Genomic DNA, 19,962 nt, shown 5'->3' on the forward strand with positions numbered 1-19,962 from the left:
TTCCCAACTTCTGCGCGTTTGATTTTGCAGTCCTGATAGCACTCTCTTTCCATAGGGTCTGACTGCATGTCCAGCATGTAAATAAATCCTCAGAAAGGCCGTAATTCAGCACTGTGCTCCCTAAATCAAACTGCTGTGTCCTGCTGAACCGCCGTGTTGCAGCTGCAGCCCTCAGCTGGTGCCCAGGCATCGCGGCAGAGGATGGCGGTCACCTGTAGTGCTGCTACCGGGGAAAGGGCCCAAGGGCAGCGCTGGGAACCCCTCACGCTACACAGTACCCTGAAACAAAACTGTAAGAGTGGCTCTGTCTCTATTCAAAAATAAAAAACAGAGAGAGAGGGGGACAGAGAGAGATACTGGAAAGGAAAATGTAGGGGGAACAGTGGGTATTGCAAAAAATAGCCTTTAAAAGAATGTTAGGTAGCGAAGACTGGCACTCACAAGCAATATACAATAAACTAGAAGAAGGGAACCCAAAGGAACAGAAGTGAGTCACTTCGGAAATAGGTTCCAGCATCAAGCCATCAAAGAATTGTTGCAGCACCAGTGAGAAGGTGGGAGGAGAGAAGAAAAAGAAGAAAAATCTCAGAAGTGTCTCTGTTAAAGGACTTAAATTGGCTACAGTCATCTAACCCAGCTCACAGACCACCATTCTAGTTCAGGCAAATTCTCCGCCTTCCTCCCATAACTCCAGCCTGCCAATAAAACATGTGATAATGAATGATTGGATTCCAATAGTCTATTTTTTGCCACTTGAAGCACTACGTGGGCAGTTCAGAAGCTGTTGATATGCATTGTTTCCTCCTTGTGCAGGGATATGCTTTGGGTTTACATTATTCCACCTCAAAGCCAAAGTAATGACTCAAGGACTCCAGGAGCTCTCTGTACTGCATTCACTTCCAGAAGAAAGAAAGAAAAGGAGGAAGGTCAAATTTTACACTTGGATTACATATTGAAAAACTTGCAATTCTTCCAGTCATTTGATATTAAGTGTTATTTAATACCAAGTGAACAACGATTTTATTATATAGCAAATTTAGTAATATTTTTCACCTCCTCTGCCTGTGAAGTGAACATGTGTGGAGGAGCAAGGGCAGAGAAGACTGCAGGGAAAGGATTATAAATATCAAGAAATCACGAAACAGAATACCACCATATCCTAGGAGCAGCTGCTCCTCTCCACATCTTTCCAACCATTCTTCCTCAGATAATATGTCCCACACGTCCATCTCCTTCATGGCACCCCATCCTCCAGCCAAGCCCTGGGCTACCGCACGCTGCTCAGCGACCACTTCTGTCTTGCGAGTTCAGCTCAGTTTAGCTAGCACAGGCTTGTCCTTTTGGGGACTGAGCTGTGGGCCCTAGCGAAACAGAGCGTCATGTAAGGGCCGTCTTGCAAAGAAAGTGGAGCAGAAAGGATTTGGGGGAGAAGGGTACAGCAAAACATCTTGTTCACAAGATCTCCTTACACAGCCAAAGGTAGATGTCCTTTAGCATGTAGAGAATATAAACATCTGACTGTCTTCTCTTGCCCCTGTGCTTCAAAATATGTTTTAAATTCAGCTGCGATACTGACAAAACACCCCAAGGAAATCCAGCAGAGTCACACCAGACCATCAAACCAGACATGCTCTTAGGGCTTTAAGCGTAGTATGGATCCCTTTCATACTTCTAACACACATTTTATGACAACTTTCCCACTACCTTAATACTGCACACATTGCTCTGTGTATGTAAGTGGGTCAATACTCCATTTTAACATATCACTATGGGCTGTTCTAAAACAATTGTACAGTTTACTCAGAACATTCCCTACTAACTTTTAATCTATATCTCATAGCATGTAGTTATGAAGCTAACAGTTTGACAAATCAGGACAGCTTTGTTCCCCAAATCAAGCAACCCTCCATATTGAGACAACGAATACAATAAGGGAGAGACTAAGGAATGACAAAATACGTTCAACAACCAAAGCAGCACGTCCGTGTTGCAAGTCAAATTCATCTGAGATTATCCCAAGAAATATGTATTTTCCTTTTGCCTCAGGAGCTGTCAATTCATATTGGGGTGTCCATTTTGACATACCATTTTGGCTCAGCCTCCCCAGGAATGTGCCTCCCCCAGCTGGTCCTTGTAGACTGCTTGTAGAGGAAACTGAGAACAGCAGCAATAGTGAATCTGATTCTTTGGGACAGCTCTGTCACGGGTAGAAAATTCCCATCCGGTTCTATCCAATAACCAATTCATGTTCTCATTACTGAGATTTCCTTTCCTTCAGCATTAATTCAAGCTGCTGCAGGTAACAGTCTTTGAGATACTGCCCTAAGTTCAATTTATTTATTCATCCACTGCCTACCTCTAACAATTCATACTAACAGTTGAACTTGATGTACAACTGAATTTGCCAGTTGTAAATGCTACAAAATACTTTCCAGCAATATTGAATCTAATACCACTTGGTTTCAGTGAGTGAACTGTGGTTCTGCAAGAGCAGAGCCCTAGTGAATTATCTGGTTCCTTTTTACTTAAAAGGCACTATTTCGAAGAGGCATTCAGTACAGCTCTGGAAAGTGCTTAATGACCTGCAAACTTTAAAATAACCTTAAGAATTTAATGTAACGATCCCCATTCAAGTCAAACCTGGAGTTAAATCTCAGATTGATGACAGGGACAAGAGAGAATCAGAGGGCAGAAGCTAAGGTCAAAGCAAAAGGAGAGGACAGGGATGTGCACAAGTGGGGAGGGGAGGCCAGAGGCTGGTGCAGGCGCCAGGCCACGTGCCAGGGGACAGGGACAGCACCAGGGACAGCCATGGTCTGAGTGGGAGCCAGGGCAGAGCCGGGGCATGGGCTGCCCTGCAGACTCAAACAGCAGCCTGGCCCACAGCCCCTGCATGCCCATGGGCTGCAGACACCCCTCTGGGAGCTGCAAGGACAGCTCCTACTTGGTCACTTAGGTACTTCTCTTTTAACTCTTATCTTGTGTCCACCTGGGAAAGTTTATTCACTTGAAGCGACAAGAGGATGCATTCTGTGTGAAGCCCTTGTTTTGGGCTTAAAACGACTCATTTTAACCTGATCCTAATCAACTCCATAGACACCAAGTAATGCCAGTAGAAATATTAGTGTCCAGAGTAATGCTGTGAATTTAAATTTACATTAAAGCACTACAGCTTACCCTCTCAATATGACCTTATTTTACCAAACAATTTGTCTCCTTAATTATCTTTCCTCTTTTACGTGGATCTTCCAACAAAAATTAAAAAGACCTTTTTAATCTAAAGCGCCTGCTACTGAATTTAGAACAGCAGAAGAGCAAAGTTTTTTGCAATGGTAATGCAAATGGTAATGCAAAGGAGAAAAAAAAAGCTACTTTGACATGACATGTAAGATCTGTAATAGGTTGGAGTCCTAGCTGCTTCTCTTCAGCTGTTTCAGACAGACACATGACGTTAATTCCATACAGGTTTGGAAGGAGAAGGAGGAAGAAATTCTCACTGAAGAGATCCGGGGAAAAAAAAAATAACAGAAGTCTCGATTTTCCGCTTGGTCAATAGGAGCTCTAAATGTATTTTTCACACACAAAAGAATACAGAATATAAATACCTCATAAGAGATGTAAAGTGCCCAGTTTCCTAAGAAGGAGGTTTCTCATCATTGGCACATATGAAATACTCAGCCTGTCAAGCTGATCTAAATTGAAAATAAATACATTAATGACAAATAAAATCTTTCTGGCATGCAATATTTTTTCTACATCAAGACTACTTTAATAAAGCATTATTCATTCTCCTTTACAGGCCTCTTTCCCAGCATTCCCTCTGAAAACCTGATAAGCAACTTGAATATTCGCCTTATTTTTTTTTTTTATTGCCTTACTCTCTTTGTGATCTACCACAGAGATTAGATTCTGTATCCCATTCGGTATTCTGAGCAAATGTAAATCATTATCCTCTTGCCATTTCAATCCCCTCTGAAGACCTACTTCTGTGTTATTATAAAAATAAGCTATGTGTGGTCTATATTTGGTTTATCTAATTATCATATGGGCCAAGAGTCAAAGCAAGGGAAACAAAAGGAGATGAAGTACAAAGAATGCCAAAAAAGGGAAACTGGGCACTTTTTTTTTTTTTTTTTAACCAGGCAATAGCTGCTGAATCTCATGCCTATCACAGGCAGCCCTTGCTAACATCCTATACTGGCTGCAGAACCTTGCACCCCTCTCAGACCTTTCAACTTTGAATCAATTATTACATTTCCCCTGGGTCTTGTCAGTGGTTAGTATATACTGAATACTATCACAGTCCAGATGTGAATAAAATCCCTGGCCCATAAATAGGTTAAGTGTAATTAATTAAAAGGCAAGATCAACACAGATTAATCAAGAAACTTTTAAAGTTGATAAAAGGAGTAAATGGGCTAGTTTCTATCCCAATGTTCTGGTAAAATAAGCATCCAGAAAGGCAGTGGCCTTTGTGAAGTTAAGAGGAAATCCCGTGCGATGAATCTTTCACATGAATTTTCCCAGTTATTCATTTCAGGCAAATAAGAATACCCCGGTTATTTATATTACACTAATGACTAACAAGTGCCACTCAAGTTGTACCTCTATGGTGAAGAAAAACATGCCTCCCCCAAACAGCTTCATTTTCCTTTATCTTAAATGAGATACCTATTTAAAAAGATCTACAGCTTTTCATGTTCGAGGCTGAGGTAGCTGGGAGCAAATGCCTCTCCAGACAGTCAAAGCAATAAGCCCCAGGTCCTTGTGCTAAAGTGGAGTGGTGAGAGATGCCAAAGAGATGTATGAGACACATGGGAGCAGGCAAAGCCAAATGAGCACTCAGTGTCCTAATAGTTACATCTAGGAATGTGTCAAAACCTCTTACACTACTTGGATGCCACCCACGCTCTTCCCCTGCTGCTCTCAAGAACAAGACTGAGGCAGCTCTTGTAGCTCCAGCCTCCCCTGATCCAACACTCCTATCTCCATTCCACGTTACCTGCACTGCTTATAGTCCATGCTGGCAGGAACATTGCAAATCTGAAGGAAACCCTACAGGGTACCAGCACAAGGTAGAGAATGACCCATCAGAGACAGACCCTCGAGAGGACCTATCAGAGACAAGAGAAGCTCATCCCTTGCACCTTGGTTTTGGTACTATACGTCTCCCAGAGATTATACATGCCTAAAAATGAATTCTGTTCTTTATATATCTTGTTTTCTCCTCTCCCTCCACCCCTCCCACTTTGTTTTCCCTACATTTTCAGTTTTGCTGTCCCCCACAATTTCCCTGCCTATACCAAACAAAAAAAAAAAAATTCCTTCTAGTTTATAAGGCAATCAGAAATCCTTAAGAAGTAGCCAGTGCAAGCTACCTGATAATCACTTCACCCTCTCAAAACTTTTGTTTTCCTTCCAGGAGCTTTTTGCATCCAGAGTGGGACTGAGGGGACCACCTTGACTTCTTCAACCCAAGCTACAACCAGCCAGGGCAAAGGTTCCAAAGAAGGTTTCAAAAACGAAGAAAAAATACGAGACTTTTGAGCGGGAAACTTCAGCAAAGAGGTGAGGCTTACAACAAAGCTAGTGTTATTTTGTTTAAACCACATAATTTTCCCTTAATGTAGCAGCCAAACCTCAGAGGACTGGTGGAGGGCATTGTGTACATATATACAGGAACAGGAAAGTGCTTTTTAATCATTTTTCCTGGAAACCATATGCCAACTTTTGCAGAGATTCTTTGTTTGGCAGCTTTGAAGTCTGCTGGATGCCACAGGATGGATATAAACTGAAGGACAGATGGATATAAATTGACCTCACTGACTTTGGTGAGATTGCCTTGCTAAAACTCTTTGCTATAACTTTCACCAAAAGGCAACTATTGAATGCTCCACAAATCATGAACTGCATTCACTACGACACAACAGAGCAGTGCTAGTGTGCAGGGGCTCAATCATCTTGTAAAACTCTGCAATGAAGATCAGGACATGGGGAAAGAGGAAAGGAGGGGAAATGGTTTCAATTTCTGTTCTCTTGCTCTGCAAACACAACTGATAACTGACAAATGTGACAATATCTGTCTGGCAGCTCAGCAAAAAAATCTCTTCTTCAGACTGACCCTCAGGAAGGTTGAAGATTTCCTGGGCTGGGTTACATGCTTTTGACAGCAAATCTAGAACCATGTGGGTAACATGAATTATTTCAGACTTACTAATCTTTCTCTGCAGTTCTGAACTGTTTTTTAGACTATTAAACTACATACAGGTAGTATGGGAACTATCCATAAAAAAAAAAACCCCAGAAAAAAAGTTCAAGAGACCAGAGAATTCATGTGATTTGATGGAGAGTTTTGTAATAGGTGTATTTTAGATAACCAACCACACCTTGAGGCACATAAACTGCCTATATATTCTTATATGGAGAGTGAAGGAATTAGGCTCCTCAAAGTAACATTAACCAAGCTGGCTGCTAGGGGGTCCAGCAATCTCTCAGCAAGACCTTACAGACCAGCCTCAGCACCGTGCCCATATGGTGAGCCTATTCTGGGGCCTTGAGCTCACCGGTGTGCGGAAAATCTCGCTGTCAAGAACTGAATGTCCAAAAAGGAGACAGAGGAGTCCTAAAACTTTATTCGAATAAAGGGAGAGTCCACCAGGCATATCCCTGTGGGGTCTCTCAGTTTGCTGGGGGACGCAGCCCCCCTTTTATCCTAATTTCCTGACCGAGGGACGCCCTCTCCTTTTCCCCATTGGCCAAGGTACTCAGAAGTTACAGCCTTCCCGGCCCACCTACACCGAACTCCGGCCTCCCGCCATCTGTTCTCACCTGAGCTCACCAACTCCTTTGTCCCCCTTGCTGAAGAATGTGGGGCAATTGCCCTATTTCCCTTCTTTGTAAAGGCCCCATCTCCTTGCAGATGGCTCTTTTTGTCCTTCTGGGCTCATGGCTCCACTCAGTCTCCCCTCCCTTTGTCCTGCTCTTCAGCCAAACTGTGGAGAAACCCCCTTATTGATGAATACAGAAACTTGAGCATTCCGCTCACCGGGGAGGCTGGCACAGGGCAAGAGCACAAGCTCACCTCTGTCTACTGGGAGTCCTGTAAAACAACAACGACAAAAAAAAAAGAGAAGGCTAAAAGAACAGCATTACTGGATCAGATCAAATGTTCTTTTAATGCAGCACCTTTTGCCTGCAGCTGACTGATAATGGGTGCTTGCTCAAGGAGTAGAGAATGTGGTGAGGACACAGGTCTATTGCCTTCCACAGCTCCTGCTTGCCTCCAGCAAAGCAGACATTAGGATCTCTTGAGAATGACTGCATCAAATCCTTCACCCTTCATGTCTACCATTGGATTTTTACAGTGTTCATTTGTCTGGTCTTCTAATACAGTTAGAGCCCTTGTCTCTATGACATTGTGCAGCAACAAAATCCACCACACAATTACAAATTGTGAGGAAAAATAGTTCCTTGGGTATTTTTTTTTCAACCTGCTTTATAAGTTTATTTGATGGCCTAGGGCTTGTACATCATGGAAAAGAATGAGTTAGTGTACCCTATTTGCCTTCTACTTGATGCTCATGCCACTCAAACTGATAAAATGTTGTCTATGGAGTCTTTTCTCATCCATAAATTGTTCTATTTCACAGTTCAAATTACTATTGCTCTATTTGCTTTCTCTGACCATTTCTGAGCAGTAAGCAGAAATACTCAAAATCATGTACCAAGACTACTGTATCCCTCTTCAAAGAGGATATATCCCTGGATGAGCATATAGTTAAATTCAAAGAAATGCCATTGGAGAAAAGCAGCTCTATCAACACAGAATTGCACCCTCCATGTTATAGTCCACTTATTCATTACAGAGAAATACTTTTCCAACTCTGCTATTAATTAATTTTGACTAGCCTACATATAAGCTGTCACTCATTATTTCCAGAGCGCCTTTAGTAGTTCCAATTGCTAGTTATTACTACTACTAACTAATAGTTCTAAATCTGTTCCCTTGATAACATCCCTCTAGACCAAAACCTGATCATTTTGCTTCCAGTCTTACTCTTTGATCAGTTATTAGTCCAAGAATTTTCACTCGGAGACCAATGTCACTAACTTTCTTTTCAATTACACTTTTTAACTTCTAAATTTCTTCTGGATTACGATGAGAGACTGTTTAAAAAACATATATTCAGGTGCATTCTGTCAATCAGTTCATAAAATAAACAGTTTTGGGAGAGGGCCAGAAGTAGCGTGAGTAAATACTGCCACTTCACCCAGCTTGAGCCTTGAACAGTTGTACAGTCAGGCTTAGGGATTTGCCTGCATATGAATAGTAAATCCAAATCCCTAGGTGATTCACAATATCTCAAGGCTCACACACACTGGAATATTAGCACTAGCTACTAGTGAATTGTCTAGACCGACTTCTCATCCAACACAGAAGGAGTCTGGGCAGATTTCCCCATCCCAAATTTGTCAACATTGCTTTCCAGGTTATTGAAGCAGGCTGTTCCGCTCTGCTTCTTCTAGAGCCATCTTTTCAATAGTTTTGCACCCCAATAGCCAGAACTCTCCAATATGTGTTTAGATTAAACACGGCACAATTAAAACCTGCCTCCAGAGTGGCTTACACAGCTGCCAGACTGCTTAGACGCTTCTGCTGTCTTTCGGCTGCCTGTTCACTGCGACAGAGGAAACACCTCACACCACCGGACCTGCAAAGGCAGCCCGGGGTCCCAGGTGCCTCCAGGAGACAAGGAGCAGCCACAAAACCAGGGAAGCAGTGAAGCTGCTCACAGCCCCGACTGCATGGAGCTGGCTTTACGCGGAGGAGCCGCTGGAGACACTTCAACTGTTTTCGCCTATTGGTCAGAGCGGTGCTCACAACACAGAAAGGAGCCTGGGAGCTCTGTCGCATGTATTTTCTTCTTGCAATTCCCCTCGGCTCACTGGGCTATGCAGACAATCATTTTCTACACAGCCCAGTAGTTCCATTTGTTGTCTCAGACTTTTTCCAATTTCAAGCCTTGTAGACTTCAGTTCTGTGCTGTTTTGTTCTAAGAGCACTGTTAATCTATCCAGATTCAGCCACATCTTTAAATAATGTGCCCTTCTCACCTTCCTTCCTTACAAGCATCACCTTCCCAACCTGAGAGCAAGTGCAACTACAGTTCTTGTGAATCCCATGTTCCCAGAACTTTGATCCTGGGAAGGACAGTAGAGACTGAAATTTGTTTTCAATCCACAATATGTAAACTACAAGGGAAATTTTTTATAAAAAGAAAGGAAAAGGCTCCCCCTCTTATGGAGAAATTGTTAAAAGTGATAGGACAGTAGTAGGGGAGACTACAATTTCAGTAGGGGAGACATGGGGTTTTTTTTTTTCTGTAAACTGTAATATAGACTATAACTTAAATTAAAAAAAAATCACAAGAGGCCAAAAAAAAGTTATAACCTGCGTACATCTTGCAACACAGAAACTACCCTGACTAATCTTTTTGAACCCCATGCCTTTGCAGGTGTCAGGTAACACTGAGAACTAGGTCCAAATTATTTCAGAAAGAACTGAAGCTCATACTATCCAGGCCCACAAACTGCCAGGCTATGACCAAATCCCCCAATATTTGAACTTCTTGTGTGCTTTGGAACAACAAAGAAGATAACAGCATTGGTTCCAGAAAGCCATCTCCTCCTCAACAGGCAGTGCCAAAGAAGGATGTAACTTGGAAAATGTCAGCATAGATCAGCTTAAGGGTTTATTTACTCTACAGTGCAAGAGCTTTGGATTGTTCAGTAGAGAATAATTCTAAATTACTCAAGGTCCTGCTTAAATTGAACAAAACCCTTTCTAAACTGTACAGAAAATAATCACATACTTCCAAGTTTAACGAAATACAAAGGGAATCCCTAATGCTGATGGACTTTAAACAGTAAACAGTGGAAGTCAACTTTTTCCTACAGCCAACTTTCTGGGCACCTTTCGCGTAAGTTACATATAATGCAAGGTGTACTTCGAATAGGGTTGGTTATGTTAAGGCAGAACAAAAAGAAAATCTTAAATAACAATACCATGCCAATATGCCAGCAATTTTACAGTACTAATTTCTTAATTCACTTATAACATCCTGGAGTCCACAGTTCACATCAAGTAAGGCAGCCACAGAGAAAGGTCATAAGCCTGCCCTGCTCTGAAGCAGATGAAATGCTCCTGGAAATGAACATGCCTGTGCATAGGAAAGCAAACTGATACTTGTCAGGCAGCACATACAAATACTGTGCTGAGGTGGGCTCCTTGGCTGTCAAGAGGAGAGACACTCCAGAGACAGCTGTTATATGCTTAGACCCAACAGTTTGGCTTAGACAGACTAACAAGACACCACCCAGAAGCCACTCTGATAAAAACTAGCAGTATAAACAACACAGACAGGAGTCCAAATTAACTATTTCTGGCCTTCTTCACTTCCTTGCTTTCCATTACCCCAGCTGACCCAGCTCATAGGAGTTTTCTGCTGACAGCTTTGTCCCCTAAGTGGTGAGGAGGGCACGGTTCCTATATAACATCTTTCCCTTTAGACAGATATTTTGTTACCAAGAGCTGCCGAGTGCTTTTAGTACCACTTTGTACTAGTCACGCTCATTTTGACATTGCTTGCTGAATACAGCAGTGTGAGATATAATCCTGCTGAAAGCAAAACCCAGACCTGCTCCGCTTACTCAGTTCCCTCCCAACAACTTTAAGACCTGCATGGTCCAGTCTGCCCCCAAGTCACATTCCTTCCAAAATATCCAGACATCTGATTGTTCCTTCCTAAGAAGGAAATGCAAAGAACCTGGTAGACCATAAAGGGTTAAATACACCAATCTCTGCTACTTTCTCCATGCTCACCACCCTCAGTGCTTCTGCTAAACGTGCAGGCTTCTGTTTTAAAATAATCTTTCAAATCTGATCTAAAGTAGCAGTTTTACACTCAAATAAATGGCCATGGGGGCCGAGTTCTTCACAATTGCATAAATATTCATCAGAAAACAGATCGAGATTAAGACAAAATAATACATTTCAGATGCTTTCTTTAAATGCAAATCAAAAATAAAGACCTTGGGCAGCACAGCACTGTGTTCCTGAAAGAAAATTCTTTCCAGCCAAAGGACTCCAGTGATTCATTCACAATTCAGAATGATTAGACCAACATTTTCTACCCTGAAGCCGAGGAAAACCTTGAGTTAAGGGGATTTCAGTAAATACAGAAGCACCTGGTGTGTTTCATTCAAGATCTGTGCAGGCTAAGCAAGAGTGGGAGTGAGGCAAAGGTTTCCTACCTCCCTACTGCTTTTGATTAATTGCAGTGGAAGTGCATTCTTTCATCCACTGTTTTAAAGTGGAATAAGATTATTACAGCAGTGACTGATCTCTGAGAAATCACAGAAGATATGGATGAACACAGACATGCACTAATGCACAAATTTCGACGTTCTCTCCTTTGTGTCACACAGGAATCCCATGCTCCCATTCCCCTTTTTTTCCCCCCCGTAACCTGCAGTAATGCTCTGGGTAGACATCCTCACTGAGACACCCGCAACGACTCTTATTCCCGGGAGAATCCCACAGCTCCAGAGCCCATCACTGTGTGTGAGGAGTTCAGACCATTCCTACCACTGTGCATTACTTGACATTTAGAGAAGATACTTTTCAAATGTCACCAGTCCCTGGTGCACTGAAATCTGTCTGAAGTCCTAGTCCTTTACACTCTATACCAAACACTTTCCTCCCTCCCCTTTTTCGTACACGAATTTACACTAACTGTCTTGCTGACTGATCGCCGAAATGCTCGGCTTCTCCAAAGAGCGCACAGGGGGCAAACGGGTGGAAATCTCGGCATTCGGCTTTTATCCATGTGTTGACACTAACTTGCAAAAGCATCACCTCCTGAAGGAGGATGGTGTTGAGGCTATGCAGGCCCCCAAGTTCTCCAGTGTGCCTGTCTAAATGCCACCTGAACTGCCACTTAATGCCGGTGATGGGAGCAGCCTTCCAGCACTGGCAAACGCCACCGCTGCTGCCAGACTCTTTGAGAAGGAGCTACAGCCACTCTGCTTACACTGCCATAGGCTTTCAGTGCTCTGCATATCCACAAATACTCATACACACAAAGAGAATACTCATACAGACATTTAAAAAAAAATGGGTCCTGACTGCACTGGGTTTTGAGAATAGGATTGCGTTGCTTTCTGAGAATACTCTTGTGTTGGGAACCTTTGATGAAACAGTCCACTGCATACAGACCCCACAGAAATTTAAGATTAAGACACAGTTAAGAGCTATGTTCTTCCACCCCAAGGGTGAGATACAAAACATGTGTTGCTTCAGATTGAAATAGGAACGCACACATCTACTATTTACAACGAGCATTTCACTAGCATTTCTAACTGGTTTTGTCCCCATTTCATGGTAGATATTCTGAGGCTAGCCATTTAGCTTATTTAAACAGGAGAGGTTTTCTGACAAGCCTACTGACTGCTACAGAGTCTTATTACAGACTGCTACAGAGTCTTATTCCGCATTGCTATATGCCTACCTGGACTCTTACAGCCTAGCAGGGATAAGATTCCTTCTTTCAAATGCTCTGGTAATTTGACTCTAGGTTCATGCCCAGCCACAGTGTGCACTACACTATCCTGACACTCTCATTCAGTCCCTGATTTCCGGGATCTTCTGCTCCATTTTGAAGGGAGATGCCACACTAATGCTTTGTCAATTGTCAAGAACAGCTGCTTATTCATCACATGCCTTCACCAGTGCTTCTGCTATTTCACACTTTATCCCACAGAGTAACCCGAGATGAGTATCATCCGGTCCGGGTGATTTGCTATCCCGGGGGTTCTCAAGTTGCCTTACGTGAAACAAGTACATGCAGATTGAAAGCCCAGAGTAATAAAGTAAGTAAATAATGCTTTGTTCCTTCATGCGCTATCTCAAATTTGTTTGAAAAATTATTTCCATGTGAAGTTAACATCTTGATTTTAAATTTAATCAGAACTTCACTAGGAAAACAGAATTTACCTTCCAGATTGCCACAAACACACCCAAATCAGAGTTTGACATCCTGAATCTGACTTCAAATTACTGCTGTCTGCAAGTTTGGGTAGTCCAAAAAAAAAAAAAAAAAAAAAAAAAAAAAAAAAAAAAAGAGTAAGCTATATTTTTCATAGACTAGAGAATCCCATCGCATTTTCAACTTCCTCATTGTTTATCTTTTCCCATTGGTCCTCCTTCTCATTTCAAAGAGCATTAGTGTGAGCATATCTTTTAAGCAACTACGAGCCAATATAGTGATATTACATTGCAAACAGAAAGAGTTTCCTGTCTAGAGCAATTATTGCTGCCACCTGTAAGGAGCTATGGCACATGAGACTCTCAGTTATGAGCCAAGGGAGCAGTAGGCTTCCAATAGCCTAGTACAGCTGCAGTCATTTTTCAAAAATGGCTATGCACTGAGGTTCAGAAAATTAGACATAATGGTCTCAACATGAGCATCCAAAATTGCTGCTCATTTTTTAAAACAATATACCCCATTTTAAACTTCACAGAGATTCAGAAATTACATTTTCAATGATGAAGTCAACAGAGGCTATGCAGTGTTTCTGTCCATGCAGGTGAGGATAGCTAGCCAGAGTCATCCAAATGAGCAGCTTCTGATAGAGGTGGAACAGCCAGAACTATTCCGGACTGGCAAACCAAGGAGCTTGTTTGGCATTTCCTTGTTGCTCCTTTTCTCCAACATTTTTTCCAAATGCTACACGGAGTAGCGGAGTCTGGGCACTCTAGGTTTTTAGTTTCCCCCTCTTCCCTCCCTTTTTTTAAATCAGATTTTTGGTTTTGTCAATAGAGATGGGTTAACCTGGCTGTAGAAAGTTACCTTCCAAACATTTTGAAAGCACTCATTTGAGTGACAATGCATGCTGCTTCCAGACAGAGCCCCAGAGCATCTCGATTTGGTTCAGACAGATATCTGTGCTCTTCCAGCATCTTGTCCAGCCTTTTGCACTGCAGGACCCGCTTGCACCTGCCTTGGGAAGCCGCTTTCCTCCTGGGCTGCTGTCCCTGCACTGAGCTGGCTGAGACACAGAGCAGAGAGGAAAAGGAAAAAAAAAAAAAAAGGCAAAAAAGGGAAAAAAAACGATAGCTAAACTTTCTAGAGCTGAAGGGAGGTCCAATTCCCTCGAGATGTTTTGGCAGTGAAAGGAGGTTTGTTTTATTTCAGATGACCTATATATCAGTATTAATTAGTACTCATTTGAAAGATATTCCCCACTGGAAGCCAAATGTATTTGAAAGGGGAGGACTTTTTAAATGCTATGAACTCAAAGTGAGGCACGATTCTCACACACACATACACCTGCTACAACTATTTTCTTCCACTGCAATATGGACTATATTTCACTGAAAAGTGATTGAATGTTCCAACAAAAATATGGGCTCTGGGAGTCCAGTTCCTCTACGTGCACACTGCTGTTTTTCCCCCTACAGACAAGTACAAAACATGAAGGACAGAACAACCTCTAAATGAAACTGCAGCATCACACGGTTCTGCTGCTTCAACTATATTTTCTTCCGGAGAACTGTTTTTAAAAATATCCTGAAGTAGGGGATTGTCTTGTGGGAACAAGATGAGATACTACACAACGCATGAAACTAGGGTTAGGAGACAAATTCTTTAATCAATTATTGTCTGCATATTCCATCTTTACTGGATCAATCTTAAATCACTAGCTGAGGCTGGAGAATTATTCCCCTGCCTCCTTTAGAAGTGACAAATGAAAGCAATTTTCTGCTGTGAAAAGGGAAGAGGCATTTTCAAATCTCATCAATACATTTCAATATGGTATTAATATAAACCCCTCTTTGAATACCTTCACAAGCAATCTCAAAGAGTCCAAAAGTCATTTGTCTCTTACACAAAAAAAAATAAAATGCGTTTAGGCAAGACTGCCGAATAACTAGTTTTGTAGATAGAAATCTATTTCCAATTAATATGATGAAGTCCCTTTGCCTTCCTAATTAATGAGCATTATCCAGTATAAAGCCTTAATTTTTATTTTAAGTGCGACTGATGAAATCAAGTGCAGCTGAAGAGCAGGACTCCTCTGGTCCATGCTCAGTGTGATGCAGTAACTGTTGTGAGGGTCACATCTGCAAGCAATTTCCTGCCATTAGCGTAGGCCTAGAAATCAAGGGAGACGGTCTGCAAAGGCAGCTGGAGGAAAACAATAAATAAATATATGAAGTCCAAGCACAAGGCAAAGCACCAGTTCACAGACACCTACCTACCTACGAGAGGTAGGCTAAAGCCTGACCAGAAGCTCACTGCAGATGATGGCAGTCCGTCCAGATCCTTCGGGAAGCTCTGGATCAGCAAACCCTCAGCAGGACAAGACAATGTAAGGCAAAACTCTGCCCTGCTTTCAAGCCTGCAGCAAGCAAGCAAACTGAATTCTTGGTCCCTTGTTTGGCAGAAACAGGAATGCCTTCCCAACAACTCTGTTATTTTTTGAAGGGAATCCTATTCCTTCCTCCTTACCAGGAAAGACCCCAGTTTTGTAAAAGAGGACCTTTCAGATTGGGAGGAAAAGATTATGGGTTGGCATCCAGGAGCAAGAAATCAAAACATCAAGATGTGACAGCTGCCCAGTAGAAGAGGGAGCTACTGTTTTCCAGAACTCAGTTCAAGTCTTTTGCTACCATGCCCCAGAAAAATGGCAAAACTGCTCACTGCTGAGGACTACAAAGAGAACAAGTGGCATTTCTAGGTGCACACTGTGCCCTCCCTCCATCCTTCCCAATGCTCCTCTTCTCTCCCCGTCTGAATTCTCAAGTGATTTTCCACAGCATTTTGTGTGCACACAGCAATGTCATGAGCAAACATGATCCAGTGCAGTTAATGAACTGTATTAAAAAATGCTTGTAAAATTGTCCATCAGCTGATACAACACAGCACACATGGCAATTGTCACACATGACAATTATAACTGCCATTCCTCTTGGATCCCATGGATTATTAGAGGAAGCAGATGAAGAGAGCTTGAAACACATTTTGCACTTGCAGACTGCAGTCAGACCAGGCTGCAGTTATGGCACCAAAACCCACAGTTCCTGGGGAAAAAGGAGAAAACAGAACAAAGAGGAGAAAAACCCATACACCACTTACCAGCTATCCAAGGAGCTCGGCACAGACAGTTTACACCTGTTCTGTCTCCTGCTGATTTTACAGAAGAAATCCATGCATCCCACACTCATAACCGCCAGGAAATGTCAAAAAAACCTGAAAAGCCCACACCTCAGAAAGCCAGGCTGGGTAGGAGAACAGGGAAGTGTTCACTTTTCAAGGAATCTTCTCCAGTTTCACCTCCTAAGCCCCCTCCCTTGCCTCCCACCACAGTACATTAAACTGAACCAGAGAAATCTAAACCGGCAGTAAGAAAAGAAGTATCAAAGGCAACTTCTTGTAAAAGAAACAGTGCTTGCGAGCTGACGGGTGTGAGTTTGCTGCAATGGTGCATGGCTGCATGGCGAGCGTATATGTACACACGCATGCACACACACGTCAGACTCTTCCTTGGAAGTGGATTAAGTGGCAGATGGTGTCAGAACCTGAGCTGCTGTCAGGAGCAGAGTTCACGCTGTCCTGCTTCCCTGCCGCTTAGAAAGGAAAGCTGCAAAGACAAGCCATCGAAAAAAGGCTGTTAAATAGCTGACAATCAGTTCTGTCCTTGGCAAAGAGTGGAGCGACACCCCTTTACTTGCTCTCTTCTCTGCTCTGAGTCCTTACGTGCAAATTCAACGGAGGTGGAAGAGGAAACAAAAGGTAGACATGCAATTTCCAAGTGTGAAAAAAGCCAGAGGCTCAGTTTCACATAGAGAAATTAGAGCCTGCTGTTACCAACCCAAATAGCAGAACCTGGGACAGAGAAGGGAAAGGGACGACACACAACTTAAGGTCCGTTAGAGTCACAGAGAGGGAAAAAAAAAAAAAAAAAAGGATAAAAAAAGCTGCATTTTATTGTCTACAGAAAGAAAACGAATGGGGGAAATAACATTTGGGAGGGATGCACCAGCCACCAGCCAAAAGCAGTCACAATGACTTTGTGCAAGCAACCCTGTTAATAATAATTATTATAGATAATAAAGGTTTTCAGGCTGAGCAAAAGGGTCTTTTTCAGCTCCTAAGATCTCATCGCTCCCTGTCACCTACCTCCCCTTTCTCTCTCCTCTGAGCACCTGCTTTACATAGCTTTCCTTGTATGAGCGTCATGGATAATTGATAGCTGAGCTCGTCCAGCTGATGCCAAGAAAAGAACGGCAAGGTGGTTCGACACACGCCTGCTATAAATAGAAACACAACACGGCCAGCATTTGCCAACATCTGATGACGCCTTCCCTCCTGGGTCCTAATGCTAGCTCATTTTGGAAAGTCGGGGAAGCAAATGAGAGCAAGGTAAAACGCTTTCCATTAGTATTGCACCGACTGAAGGAATAAAAATAAGAGTGGGGTTTTATATTTTTATGACATACTAAAAATACACAAAACCTTACAGTTAGGTTGCAACACAGGGTTTAAAAGCCTTTATGTATTTTAGCAGCAGCAAAGCTCAGAACGTACAGCTGTTGCTGCATGTTCAGCGGCAAGGCTGAGGAGCCCACCAGGGTCCCGAGAAGACCTTATTGCTAAGCACAGCGCACTGGAGGCTGGTTGGAGAATAAAGCAAAACTCCCCCAACTGTGCTAAGCCCCGAGGAATGTCTGTAAAGTGTATGGTCTCATAATGCGGGGCGCAGAGGCTGGGGTGAGAGCTGTCAGGCGCTGAGCGCAAGGGAATTTCAAGCTGCCTCTGCCCAGCTTGGACGAGGCACTGACTGACTTGGGCACTGATGGACAGCAAGGCCTCCAGCCTCGTCACTGCCCCAGTTGCAGGCGTTTAGGGGCAGCCTCCTGACCTGTCTCTGCTGGGTTATACAGCTTCTGGCAGGAAAAATCGTAGTCTTGTTTGGGTTGTCACCAAGGAGTCAGGCAAAGGCTGGGGAAGGTGTGCTCTCCCACCACGCCGTTGGCTTTCACCTACACCTTCCTGCTGACAGCACATTTCCCTCCTTTGTCCCAGTCCTGCAGGGCAGGAATCACCTTGGTCAGGCTCTCCGGGCACAGCTCACCGCTTGCCTCCGCACGAGCCAGTTCGTCGACACACTTCACACCCACAGAGCACGGGCAGAGAGAGCAACCTGCCTTTCAGAGCAACCTGCCTTCCAAGGGCCGTGGCATTTTCTGCCTTGGATCCAGCGAGAATCACCGCTAGACGGGTTCCCCAGAGCGTTTCCACCGCTGGCTGCGGCGGGCGAGCGCGCGCACGCACCACGCTCAGCACGTTCAGCTAACCCAGCCCAGCGTAGCCACCAAATTCCTTGCTCCTGCACTGGGGCAAATCTTTTTCCTCATTTCATCTTAGTCATCATGCACAGCTATACTTAGCGCAGATCTATTGATTTTTCTTTTTCTCCTCCTAAAGTAAAAGGCCTATTTCTGGAAAATCTCAGTGTTTTCCCTCCGCAAAGACCAATATAGACTGCTCCTATTTGCCAGGTCTGAGCCGCTGGCGTCTAGCTACCAGAAAAGCACCCATCAGGACAAATAAGGCAAGCTACAGTTCAAAACTTGGCCTTCCTAAAGAAAAGCTGAGTATTTGCCCCAGAATGTGCCGAGGTCTCACAGCTGGGTTAGTTTTCACAGGAGCTACCTCCCTTTTCAAGGCTGATGAACTCACACATACACTCGGGTCTTTCTCATTTTCTTTCTTGCTGGTAATCACAGCCTGAAAGCCACTTGAGACAGCAAGAGCAGAGCTCTGTGGAAATGACAGTTTATCTTAATTCCCAATTGGACATAGGAAACGTGGCATTTCCAACAGGAGGAAATGTTTGTGTCTCACAACGTACCATGGCAGAGCAGCCATTACACCCAGACTGGGCACAGTCACAGCACGGGAGCAGAAATGCAGACTGCTAGGTGGGGAAAAAAAAAAAAAAAAATGAATCTTTGGTTTCAAAGCTCCATGTAGCTCACTGACAGGCCAGAGGCACACAGTGGGGACAGCCATGCAAAGCCACATAACTTTGGGGAGTGGGAGGAGAAGTGTTTTTATCCCTTAAAGCAGCCCCAGAGACCTGCATAAGGGGGGGAAGTTGCATCTGGAGAAATATTCCCCAAAGCTACTGAGAAAAACTGCATCAGGAGCAAAAGAAAAAGCCTCCCTTTCAGAAAACTGCTTACCCAGGCAGCACTGGAGGGCAAGCACACTATAGGAGAAACAAAGAGAAAAAGCATTAAAGCAGTTTTTCCTCTCACCAGCCAAAACATACAAACACCGAAATGGAAGCTTTAAATATTTAATGCCTAAAACAAACAGGAGAATTTCCCCAAACAAAACTGCTCATTCAACACAAACCAGCAATTAAGATGATACAGGTTTACCTGCAGCTATACTTGCAGCAGTCAGGGACAGGTAAAACCACTGCAGACGGGAAGATGGGGGGTTTGCTTTAGAGCAGCAGGGAGGCAGGAATGAGGTGGAGAGCTCCCGACCTTCCCTGCCTCTGCCACCCTTGCACTGAGAGCTTGGCACCACCAAAGAAGCGGGCAGCAGGGATCAGTGCTGAAAGTCTCAATAGATCACACTATTGTTTTGAGGTTCTGTAGGAAAGCAAATGAACCTTATTTGCAACTCTTGGTTTAGTTTAATATATTTAATGGCTATCAAGCCAGATACTATTTGAGGCCTCAGGTGCCGCTGGAGCCGTTAGCCACATGTTGGAGTCCTCAGATGCTTGACCGGTGCCTTGCTCATACGCTCGGTTCTGAAGCAATCAGCACCCAGCGTCAGGAACGCCTTCCCCCCAGCACAGTCCAGCACTGGGATTTTC

General features: G+C 43.5%; 1 protein-coding gene across 2 annotated transcripts in view; it reads right to left on the reverse strand.

Moving 5' to 3' along the window:
* Nucleotides 1-19,962, reverse strand: part of DGKI (diacylglycerol kinase iota) — a 203,907-nt gene that overhangs the window by 149,147 nt on the left and 34,798 nt on the right. Inside the window, exon 1 of one of the 2 annotated variants that reach the window (XM_088521611.1) lies at nucleotides 16,200-16,288. The exons of the other annotated variant lie outside the window; for it this stretch is intronic. Within the exon in view, the coding sequence (XP_088377737.1) occupies nucleotides 16,200-16,288 (89 nt within the window). Of the gene's footprint in view, nucleotides 1-16,199; nucleotides 16,289-19,962 lie in introns of those variants that run through there. 2 annotated transcript variants of the gene reach the window in all.

This window comes from Tinamus guttatus, unplaced genomic scaffold, assembly GCF_059628265.1.
Source record: "Tinamus guttatus ecotype Peru unplaced genomic scaffold, ASM5962826v1 Tinamus_guttatus_pri_ptg000125l, whole genome shotgun sequence".
In the NCBI taxonomy this organism is placed as follows: domain Eukaryota; kingdom Metazoa; phylum Chordata; class Aves; order Tinamiformes; family Tinamidae; genus Tinamus; species Tinamus guttatus.